Source organism: Palaemon carinicauda, chromosome 1 (assembly GCF_036898095.1).
Source record: "Palaemon carinicauda isolate YSFRI2023 chromosome 1, ASM3689809v2, whole genome shotgun sequence".
NCBI classification, from domain to species: domain Eukaryota; kingdom Metazoa; phylum Arthropoda; class Malacostraca; order Decapoda; family Palaemonidae; genus Palaemon; species Palaemon carinicauda.
The window spans coordinates 156,503,045-156,516,025 of record NC_090725.1 but is presented as its reverse complement, the minus strand read 5'-3'; the positions used below and the strand labels follow the sequence as shown (position 1 = coordinate 156,516,025).

The 12,981-nt window shown below is 35.6% G+C and overlaps 1 protein-coding gene across 1 annotated transcript in view; it reads right to left on the bottom strand.

The window, feature by feature from the left end:
- The window catches only part of LOC137652542 (uncharacterized), a 53,266-nt gene extending 44,923 nt beyond the window's left edge, over positions 1 to 8,343 (bottom strand). The window contains exon 1 of the mRNA XM_068386029.1: positions 6,879 to 8,343. Within this exon, the coding sequence (XP_068242130.1) occupies positions 6,879 to 7,964 (1,086 nt within the window). The 5' untranslated portion in view covers positions 7,965 to 8,343. The remainder of the gene's footprint in view (positions 1 to 6,878) is intronic.
- Between the last annotated feature and the right edge of the window lie 4,638 nt (positions 8,344 to 12,981).

Genomic DNA, 12,981 nt, shown 5'->3' with positions numbered 1-12,981 from the left:
TACTAACTTATGCATCAGAAACTCAAAGCCTTACTAAAGCCTTCTTAACGTGATGAAAAGGTTTGTGTATCACCATGATCAGCATGCTGTACTAGTCAGGGTCTCCCATACTAGGTAGATTACCTGTGAGTGATCAAACAAAAATCTCCCCCAATCAGCAATCCGCAGTTAGCCAGCATGGTGATGAAAACTGGTTAAACCCCAGACATGAATAAGGACATGTCTGAGGTCTTTGCCGTGCAGTGAACTAGACAGACACCTACTGACCCATAGCTTTAATTAGCAGCACTGAGAAAGTCTCTGAACGAATGGTACTCACTATACTCCAATGGAAAATAGGCCCACTACATCCTCACCTTTATGCCTACAGACAAAGCATAGGCACTCATGAATGTATAACCAATGTTCTCACAACAATCAACAACAAAGCCTTTGAGCTAGCCAGCTCCCCAGCAATCCTCTTCACACTTGTAAAAAAAGGAGTGAAAGGACGCCTACTTACCTGCAATCGGAATTACACACAGAACTGAGAAGCCATAGTCACCATTCAAGGAAAAACCTTCAAATTCATCCCCCTAGAAAACAAAACACCTCAGGGGGGCATACTAAGCCCTTATCTTTTCAACCTACTTATGGAAAATCTAGCCACTCTAGACCTCCCAAACGGAGTGACATATGTTTTATCTTCCCACAGAAACCACACTCATGCAAAACCACCTAAAAGGTACTGGACTTGATCCAAGCCAAATGCAAAGACCTTGGCCTGAAAATCAACACCAATAAGACCAAAGCCATGGTCATCAAATACCCCCAGAATTTCATTCTCATGGGTGAACCCATAGAATGGGTGAAACAATTCATGTATCTATGAGTAATCATCAACAAAACTCTATCACCTGCCAACGAAGTAACACACCTCAGAGAGTAAAAAAAATGTCTCTCAGCCATGAAACGAATGACCTACCACAAACAAGGAGTATCAAATAGCCTCCAAAGATTGTATTACTTTCAAGCATTTTTATCACACATCGACTTTGCAGCACCTACGCCCACCTCCCTAAGTGAAACTCAAAAAGCCTCCTTAGAAGTGATACATACAAATGCCATGAGAGTCATCAGCGTCTCTCCAATGTAGACCAGACTATGCTTAGCAAGAGCTGAAACTAACCTAATTTCCCTTTCAGCCAGGGTCGACATTAGAAACTGCAGCATCATATTCAAGTCAATCAAAGGCGATAAAGACTGCCCTCTGAACAACAGACTCAAAAGACTCCTCCCTTTGGCAAAGGGACTGCTGGACGAACTTAGAAGAAGAATGCAATGCAAAATGAAGCCTACAAGACAAAGGGGCAACAAAAGCATATTGGCTACATCATTCTGGCCCCGCGATCTTCGGACCCCATCCAGTACAACTTCACCATCCTCCCTGCAGCAAGCAAAGCTCTCTGCATGCCAGAACAATTCACAGCAGCCACCAAAAATGCAATCAGCCACACCTCAGCCACCAACATCTACTATACTGATAGATCCCTTGATCGTGATATTCCTGCAGCAGCAGCAGCAGCAGTCGTTTCTCTATGAGACTACAGAGAATACTGGAGGCTTTCAAACCACGCCTCCATGCTGCAAACTGAGCAGGTGGCAATTGCCAAAGTCCTGGAGCCCTCGGCCAGCCTACGTGGAGGAAACAACAATCAACACGGATTCGAGAGGGGCCATTCTGACTCAGCAACAAACAACCCACTAAAAATATCTACCTAATCACAGCAATATCTAGCCATAGCTCACCAAAGAAAAAAAAACAGGTGGATAACCGAATTGGATCTCAAGTGACACTGGAATCCCTGGCAATGATGAGACCGATCACATAGCCAAATCTGTCCTAATGTGCCAGACAATCAGTATCACACTCCAACCTTCACTGAAAACCATCAAGAATCAAATGACAGCTTTTTGCAACCTGTAAAAGACAAGCAAAGTAAGGCGGGCCTTTCTTGATGGATCCAGATTAGCTAAATGGTACATCGAAGCAACAAACCTAATCCTGTATCCACTTGCAAAAAAAGTTGCAGTCATTATTTGCAGACTGCGACTGAGATATCTGTGCAATTGGCAAATCATCATTGATAACGACAAAGATCCAGCAGCACAATAGAGACTGGAAAGACCCTGCAACAGCCGTCAGTAACTAACTGACGAATCTCTGCAACACTACCTATTGAATTGCCCAGCAACAAGTCTACTAGGACAGGATGGTACTACTATAGTGTGATTCCTACCATCAGGATTCTGACTCTCAGCAACAAAAAACTCACTGAAAATGTCTACCTAATCACAGCAATATCTAGCCATAGCTGACCAAAGAAAAAAAAGGCAGATAACCCTGAATGGGATCTCAAGTCACACTGGAATCACTGGCAACGAAGAGGCCGATCACCTAGCCAAATCTGCCCTAATGTGTAATGTGCCAGACAGTCAGTATCACACTTCAACCTTCACTGAAAACCACCACGAATCAAATGACAGCTTTTTGCAACTTGCAAAAGACAAGCAAAGCAAGGCGAGCCTTCCTTGATGAATCCAGATTAGCTAAATGGTACATCGAAGCAACAAACCTAATCCTATATCCGCTAGCAAGAAAAAGTTGCAGTCATTATTTGCAGACTGCGACTGAGATATCTGTGCAACTGGCAAATCATCATTGATAACGACAAAGATCCAGCAGCACAGCAGAGACTGGAAAGACCCTGCAACAGCCGTCAGTAACTAACTGACAAATCTCTGCAACACTACCTATTGAATTGCCCAGCAACAAGTCTACTAGGACAGGATGGTACTACTATAGTGTGATTCCTACCATCAGGATTCTACTATAGTGTGATTCCTACCTTATTTTTCGGGTATGAGGTGATTCCTAATAAAAAGAGGATAGATAAAACATACTTCTTAACACTATTTTAATCTATTCTATTCTATAAAATATGCAGAAAAATCTATAAAACGATCTTTAGGTTAGGTTAGGTTAGGTAAAATGCACATTTTGTTTACACTGTTTGCTTCTTTAGTCGGGTTGGTAACACTTAATTGAGGTGTTACTCTTGTAATAACACCTTGGAAGGGAAATATTACATTATTGGGTTGTTTGCTTGGTAGGAATCACCCAATAGTAGATTTGAATCCCCATATTGAGGGAGGAAAAGAAAATGAGGGTAGGAATCACGCTATAGTAGCACCGACAGGATTTCAGCAATCGTAAATACATTATTGCTAAGTATGATACATTCTTAGTATTTCTCTGCAGCTACCCTCCCCCAGATAACATAATACCAGCACCAGTTTGAAACCTAAGTAACCTAAGTATTTGGAGCCCATCGTAAACACAAACCATATTGCTGCTATACTTACCTCGATTTGCATATGTGAATTGTACATATCTTAGTCCTATTTACATTATCATCTCATTTTTTTTTCGTCTTTGCTTTAAACGTTAAACTTGACACTGTACGTACAATTATCTTCTTTATTGTAAGAACCCCGTTTATGATGTACAAAATATGTGAGAGGTCAGCATATGTTAAGGGTAGATGATGGTTGGGTTACACTCTTTCATTGTGTAGTCCATTGTGCCACTTGCTCATCATACAATATTATCCTGTCAATCGTTTGTACGTTTGACATGGGTCGATATTTTCACCTTTTATTGAAGAACTTCCTACCGTTTAGTACTGAGCAGAAGGTATGTGGTTTTTACAAGTATATTGTTGAATTTTGTATGGATTTTTCAATTTTCGGAATGCCATACTTTTGCATGTCGATCTCTTCAGCATTTAGGGAAGATTAAGTGTAGTTCATTGCGCTCAAAACTGACATTAGGCCAAAGTACGCGTCTGAATGTAGGCCTATTCATGGAAGTGCAACTGCATCAATTGGCATTTTTAATTCATTAAAAAAATGGTCTGGATTTTCCTCGATATCGATTCCTAATAAGATATTGTTGGTTTGCTAGTGTATATATATATATATATATATATATATATATATATATATATATATATATATATATATATATATATAGGTAGTGGATTGTCCAGTGCACCAGCAACCCATTGAGACACTACAGCTAGAATTATTTGGTCCTTTGCCTGGCCAGACAGTACTACATTGGGACCTCTCTCTAGTTACTGCTCATTTTCCCTTAGCCTATACATACACCGAATATTCTGGCCTATTCTTTTCACATTCTCTTCTGTCCTCATACACCTGACAACACCGAGATCACCAAACAATTCATCGCTCAACGGGTTAACTGCTGCAATAATTCTTCAGAGGTTACTTTCCACTTTAGTTATGGTGAGCAGCTCTTCTAGGAGGACACTCCGAATCCAAACCATTGTTCTCTGGTCTCGGATAGTGCCATAGCCTGAGTACCATGGTCTTCCACTGTCTTGGAGTAGAGTTCTCTATCTTGAGGGTACACTTGGTCATTATTATTATTATTATCATTATTATTATTTCGTGCTAAGCTACAGCTCTAGTTGGAAAAGCAGGATGCTATAAGCCCAGAAGCTCCAACAGGGAAAATAGCCCAGTGAGGAAAGGAACAAGGAAAAAATAAACTATTCTCGGAAGAGTAATATCATTAAAACAAACATTTCTTATATAAACTATTTAAACTTTAACCAAACAAAAGGAAGAGAAATTAGATAGAATAGTATGCCCGAGTGTACCCTTAAGCAAGAGAACTCTAACCCAAGACAGTAGAAGACCATAGTACAGAGGTTATGGCACTACCCAAGACTAGAGAACAATGGCTTGATTTTGGAGTGTCCTCCTAGAAGAGCTGCTTACCATAGCTAAAGTCTCTCTTCTACCCTTAGTAAGAGGAAAGTGGCCACTGAACAATTACAATTATCTTATTTCTCTTCCTTTTGTTTTTCAGTTTTTATAGTTTATATAAAAAATAATTATTTTGATGTTGGTACTGTTATTAGAATATCTTGCATTAATAAATCTCTTCTAATTTTAGGTCGTAGACCTAAGGCAAATTCGCGAAGTCAAAAGAATCTTTTCCCGCAAATATTCCAATTCAGAAATTGCCTTCAATAATGATTAGATCTCAGCGATTCATCTTGTTCTTTCATTTCAACTCCATTTATCACTTTCTGTTGCTAATGATGCGCTTCATTGACCAAATTGGGGCCGTCAGAAAAGACCAACGATAATGTTTTGTGATATCACATGTAATTACTCGATTAGATGAGAGCAAAGGGAAGGCCAGGAAGGTCATTATTGTAGCCAATGAACACAATTCTCCAAATACGAAATAGTGGTATATGTACGAATTACTCTGTTTGATTTACCAGACCTTTTGTATGCTCACAATCGAACTCTTCATCAGAATATAAAGGATTATGCATTTATATATCATTTGTAGAGGGTGACTGGAAATAGCTATTGGTACGTTTAACAAAAGCTGTCTTAAAAAAACAAGCAAATTGAGTACGTTGTATATGGACTTTGATAACCCACCACTGTAATGTGTGTAAAGGCATTACTAATTTCAATATTAGAAGCATCAAGAATTATCATATGGGTCCTGGATGTCTATTTGCCTGCCTTTCAGTTGGGCGAACTGTGAGAACATTCTTAACGTGGCTTCAAGTCAAACTAACTTTTGAAAGTCGTGGGTTAAAGGTTCGTCTTAAGTGCCAATTAGGAGTTTGCGCGGAAACCTTTAAGGACAGTTTGAGGTTCATTTATAAAGATAGACTTAGTGAGATCATTTTTATGATACTTAAATTTGGGTGAAAGCTACCGTGGTTTAAATGGTACAAGCCGAGGCAGCAGATTTGTGAAGGTTAAAAGCTTCTTAATTTTGTAGTCATTTCCACAATTATATTCCAATTTCACAGTTTATGATCAAAGGCTGAAGTCAAAAACTTATTGTATTGTTTTCTTATTCACATATTAGATAAAAATTAATCCATGATTGAGTTTAAATGATCTATGGCCATCTATAAATTTGTAATATTTTGCTCAAATTGACAAGTAATAATGTTAATTCCATAATTAAGGTTATGATGCTTGGGCATTACAGGTCATAGATAAACTTAAAGACAGGTTACAGTTTTTATAGAAAATTATATACATTTTTTTTATGACAGATAAGATCATTCATCCATTTTTATGTTGTTTGCTGTCTCTTTAATGTGCCTACCATCGTTTTTTCATTATCTCATTATGTCTCTTGGTTGGTATATCTTTGTCTTTCAATTTGTCTTTAAACAGGAATCCAAATATGTGTACTAAATGAGTGAATTTCATAAAGTTTGTGAGGAATTCTGTCAAGTAGGCCTAATATAATGTTCAAATTGTAAATGATTTCCAAATATTTACGCTTGCCAAGGGTTAAACGTGAAAGATATGTTAGCTCACAAAAAATCTATAAGATACTCTCAAAGTGGCTTGGCAAAGGGATGCCCTCTACCTGGTGCCTCTCTTGGTTTTACAGATACAGTGTCATAGTAATACAAGTGAAGTATTTCTTTTATGGAAGAGGATTCAAGTTTAACATATATTTTCTTTATAGGGAATTTTGTTGCAATGACAAAAGGAATATTGTTTGGGTACTGATATATCAATATCTTTTTCAATTATTAAGACAGAACACTTATCTTATTTTTTTATCCTTAGATTCTTCATTGGTGCAGGGGTTCCGTTCTTCACAAATGCCTTAGGGGTAATAAATTGGCTCATGATTTGCGATTGGTATGTTTATATTACCTGAATGAACTTTCGAATTGTGGTATTAGCTGATTAACTATATTTCATACAAGAAAATTATCAGAAAAATATTGCAAAAATTACAATAGTCTTACCTTGCTGTACTGGCTCTGTTGCATTAGTCCCCGAGCATTTCTTTGTAAGTGGAACACTTGCTTGCAAGTACTTTCAAATTCGGAGATGGTGGATATTGGTCCCTGATCAAGTGTTGCAGGGTTGTTTCTTGTTGTTTCGGGAACAGATACAGGTCTTGTATGAGACCCATTTTGTGTGTGGGTTATTTCAAAGGACTCAGATTGTGGCGAAGGAGAATGGGTGACCTGTCTTGAACGTGTAGACGTTGAGGGAGGGACATTGGATTGCGGTCTCTGAGTCCGAGATGGTTCTCCAACATTGACATTTGGTTGTGCAGAAGCTTGGGTGATCTTCGGACGAACTGCTGTCAGTTGTTGGGAGGAAGTGCCGCTCGCAGATGTCTCAGAATCGGAAGGCGAAGGCAGAGAAGGATAGAAGGTACTGTTCGGAGTGGGTGTGGGTGGCAGCGGGGGCGTGGGTGGCAAAGGAGGAGCGTCCTCAGGAAAAATCCGTCTCCTCAGAGATTGCCACGCCATTTGTGATTTACCTGTTGGGGAGGAGGTTGACTTGGTTCTAGCCAAGGTAGGAGGGGAAGATGGGGTGGAAGATAAGGTCGGTGTGCGTGGAGATGTTGCGCAAGACTTTGTTTGATCGCTCCGTTGGCTGATTATCGGTCTCCTTGGGCTTATCTCGCCCGTTTCACCTCTGACGGACGCCTTACGGTCCAGTTTTTTCAGCTCGTATAAAGCTGTTGGCGTAATTGGTGGTCCAGGATGGGACACTGAGCGCTTTTTCTCTTCCTTTTCTCCGTTCAAGCTTCTCCCGTGTTTGAAGGATCTTGGTGGTTTAGGAGGAGGAGATCTTGACGGGGTCCTGAAATTGTCCAAATCACAGAGGGAAAAACGGTGTGTTACCTTTGCTAATTCATTAGCGAGACCCTCTCTTGGAGGTAGACTCTGAGAAATGACCGCAAATGTGGTATTTGGATGTTCTGTATGCGTCACATTAACTGAATGGTCAATAGTCAACTCTATTGGGGTTGCCCGGCCATCCAAAGACCCCAGTGCACAAGTTGAAGGAACAACTCTCAATCCTGTTGTCCTCATGCTTCATTTCATTGGGCGGATACATGTAGTGTGGCACAGAAAAAAAAATCCACAATAAAAATGTTCAGTTATTCACCATTTAGTCGCTATTTCACACATTTTGGTAGCTTTCAAGTTTTCGAGAATATAGATCCACAATATTTTGTATCAAGGAATAGTGCCTTCGTATTGGTTGTTTTAACACGCTTTAACCTCTAACACTGCGGCTTTTGAATACGTATGCTGTTGAAGTACAGTTAGTTTGATAGTAAAAGATTTCGAGATAATGTCTCCATAGTGATAGATAAGCTTTATCAGTCTCTCGGATAAGGTACTGTACATAGCATAACATCTTTAAAGTAAAAACATTATTTTGACGTAGATATTTCTTTAATGCAGCCTGTGGGGAAAAAGCACGATTAGTTAAAATTGCTTAAAAAGTATGTTCTGTGTTCAGGCGAGCAATGTAATTTTGTTAAACATTTATAACGGTACAGAGGATTCTTCACACAATATTGTAATAAGTAACTGGATGTGAAAATTCGGGGCAAGAAATATCAGCCAACATAAACTTGGAATTTAAAAATGAGCATCATCAGTCAAATTTCTAAGGCAAAATATTCTCAAATAAACAAATCTTTGTTGAACATTTGCAATGAACACAACCCATGCTGAAATATCTCATTAAACTATAACAGCCATAGATTATTATTTGACGCTTCTTTAGGCGATTAACGAGAATGATTTTGTTAGCAATTGGACGAGGCACTTCTTTCTGTGTAAAATATAAAACTTAGTCATAGATCTTCACGACAGATAACCATATTATTTTATAATCACAAGAAAGCTATCAAGCCAAGAGATAAAGGCAATCTTGAACTCTTTTATCGCACTGTCACCATCGGTGGAACCAACCCATGTCTCGAGGGGCAGCTGTCACACGAACATGTTTTTAAGGCGCCCTTTTTTACATTTATATATATATATATATATATATATATATATATGTATATATATATATATATATATATATATATATATATATATATATATATATATGTATAAATATATATTATATATATATATATATATATATATATATATGTATATATATTTATGTATATATTTATATATGTATGTATATACACACATATATATATATATGTATATATATATATATATATATATATATATACTGTATATATATACACATATATATATATATATATATATATATATATATATATATATATATATATATATATATATATATTCTTACGAAGATGGTCTTATATAAGAGTAAATATTTTTATTCATGTATTTTTTGTGTATTTAAGAGATGTATAGCCTGCTCGTAAGGTGAGTTCCACTCAAGCAAGTTTAAGTAATGTATGTAAATTACATGAGACTTTCGTATTCATGTAATTGTATTTTCATTCAATTCAGTATATGTAAATTTACATAATTTTCAAGAATTAACTTTTTATTTCATGTATTTTGTTACAAAGTCTTATGTAAACTCGTTTAGGTATTCTGTATGACACACACGAGGTATGAACATGAGGGATTATGTAATTCTTATGTTTCCATGTGGTTAGAAAGTGCTTGAAAATTCTCGTAGTAGATTTACTCTTTTTTATTGTTTCGAGGAGAAGGTGGGCGGAGATAGCTGAGAGAGAGTTACCTCGCCATGTACGTTGGAACTCGTCTGCTGTTTGACTAGTTGGTAACCTTACGCCACTAGAGCATTGGCCCCCCCACACCACGAGAAGGATCTATTACAATTTTCTAGACAAATTAAGTCAATATATACAAACCCAGGAATAGTGTTGTACTATCAAACGTGATTAGCGATTTCTATCCAACATATATCGTGTATAGTGTGTTCAAACGTTGATGTAACTATTGAATGTTAATTCAAGTGTAGTGTGTTAATATAGGTATAGTTTAACATAAATTTTTGTAACTGGCCTAATACTCGCAAGGCAGTGAAGTGTATTTATTTTGCTTAACTGTTCGGTAACCTCATGTGAACCAAAAGACGCAAGCGTAACAGTCATATATATGTAAATTTCTTCATTGTATGTTCATTAGAGTGTCAAAGTGTTAACTCTTTCATTAATCATCAAAACTAAATATTTCTATGAATTAATTTCCAGTGAAACAAGTAATTGTATAATCTTTTTCAAAATCTTTTTTTTTTTTTGTCTTAGTTCAGATTTGATATTTCGATTGATTTAATTTTGGTGTTAATTCTACTGTATTATTGTTAACTTTTTATGGAATGTATTTATTTTTGTAAAGTTTGTATTATTTTCATCACCAATATTTTTCTCAGTATTTCTCTCATTCCCTGACTAAGAACCGAAGTAAGATATTGTTTTTTTAATAGTTCACATAAAGTAATCACCCATTTTTTTTAGTGTAAAGTAAGAGATCTTTGGGCATTCAGTGTTCATATATATATTGCCGTCTGGGAGTTGCGTAATTTTCTCAGAGCTCGGGTATATTTTCAAGTGTAACAGACTTATGTAATATAAAAGATTCTAGGTGAATTCGTCTACAACAATACGTCTACAATAATTCAACAGCAATTGGTCTAAAACAATTCATGTACATATACAATTTGCCTACAACAATTCATCTACATATCCATTTGTCTACAACAATTCATTTACATAAAGTACTTCATCTACAAAAATGAGAGATGCTGAGAGAGCAATTACCAGTAAACAAGCACTTAGAAGGTTTTTTCTTAATTACTAAAATACCACTACATAGTGATTTTCCTTTTTTATTGAGAGGAATAACTATTTACAACAATAATCTTCAGTCGTTTTCAAGGTTTGCTATATCTTATAATTCCAGGAGAAACCCAGATAAGATTACAGTATTCCAAATCCCAAACGATGGCTCTACAATACACAGAAACAGAGAAGGGATGAAAGAAATTCGTTCATAATGGATATTTATTCTATAATAATAGAACAATGGGAGACAAAACATATTGGAAGTGTGATAAACATCACAAAATTAAGTGCAGTGCTCGTGTAACAACATTACAGAAGAAGTTATCATTTTTACAAAAGAACATAATCACACGATAGATGCTGCAGTGGTTGATTCAACAGAAACTGTTATGAAAATATGGCAGATGGCAAAAAGTACTAATGAAGCACCACAATCAATAAGTGATAAACGAATGCTAATTTTTGCTACTAAACGCAGCTTGATTTGTTTTTAAGAAGTAATCAGTAGTTTGCCGATGGTACAGTTAAGACTGTTCTATTGCTGTTTCACCAATTGCATATTTTGCATGGTTCAAGAGAAAAAGCTTCATTACCACTGGTATTTGCATTACTCCCCAGCAAATCTGAGGAAACTTATGGTCAGCTTTTACAGAAAATAAATTTAGAACCATCTTGTACACATTCAATTATAACAATGAATTCTGAAAAGGCTATGCAAAATACGTTCCTTAAAGAATTCCCTAATATAAAAGTCAAGCAGTTCTTTTTCACGTTTGTCAAAGTGCATTCCATCAGTTCAGAGAAATGGTCTACAGAAATTATACGCAACTAATTCTGGCTTTGCTTTGGAAATCCGGATGCTACCTGCTATTGCATTCGTACCAGTCGAAAAAGTGATCGACGCATTTGAGATATTATACGATAATAATATTTTTCCTGATGAAGCTCAAGAGGTAATCGATTACTTTGAGGACACTTGGATTGGGCGCCCTGGACGGAAAAATATGCGAAAGCCTCCTAGCTTTGCACATAAAATATAAAATGTATATAATGAGGCTTCGCACGATTTACCAAAAAACTACTAATGCCGTTGAAGGATGGCACAGAGCTTTCCAGGTCCAAGTTGCAGCTCACCATCCAAATATATGGAAATTTGTTGATTGTCTGAGGGAGCAAAATTTTAATGAAGCTCAAATAGAACAATGTCTCTTGGGAGGGAGCCTGAAACTACAAGAAAACACTATCGTGATACTGATCAACGCATAAAAAGATTAGTGGAAAATTTCAGCAATACAGATATATGTGATTATATTCGTGGGATCGCACATAACATTCCTTTTTAAATCTTATTATAACGGTTTTAGATTTACTCTTCTATCGAAAATCAGTTCATCTTTTTACCATACGGAAGAATTTTGTATTCTTTAGATAAATTTATTATTATGATTATATACAGTATATCTATATATATATATATATATATATATATATATATATATATATATATATATATATATATACATATATATATACATATATATATATATATATATATATATATATATATATATATATATATATATATATATATATATATATATATATATATAAACTAAGTATAAATATTATAATTTTTTCCAAATATATCCTAATAGAGTTTACTTGCCTAATATACATTTATTACAAACTTGGTGATGAATTGTATCCTAGAAATTTTTTGTAGATACCAATATAAACAGGTGAGTTTGGAGCTCGAGAGTTTATGTAATTCTGCAGCTCTGATATATATATATATATATATATATATATATATATATATATATATATATATATATATATATATACATATATATATATGTGTATATATATATATATATATATATATATATATATATATATATATATATATATATATATATATACATTATTACGACTAGCAAATTACGTAAATTCCTGAGCTCCAAAACTCACCTGCTCTATATCATATAATTTGATATGCAATAGGAAACCTCCGAGCTCTGAGAATAATACACAACTCCCAGACAATAATATATATATATGAACACTGAAGGTCTCTTTACTTTGCACTCAAAACAAAACTGGGTGATTACTTTACTTTTAATGGGAACTATTTTTGAATCAACCTCTTACTTCAGGTCTAAGTCTGGAGATACGAGCAAAGCACAGGAAAAAGTATTGGTTATTGATATAATACACTTTACAAAAATGAATATGTTGTATAAAAAAAATAACAATTCACAAAATTAACACCAAAAATAGATCCCTTT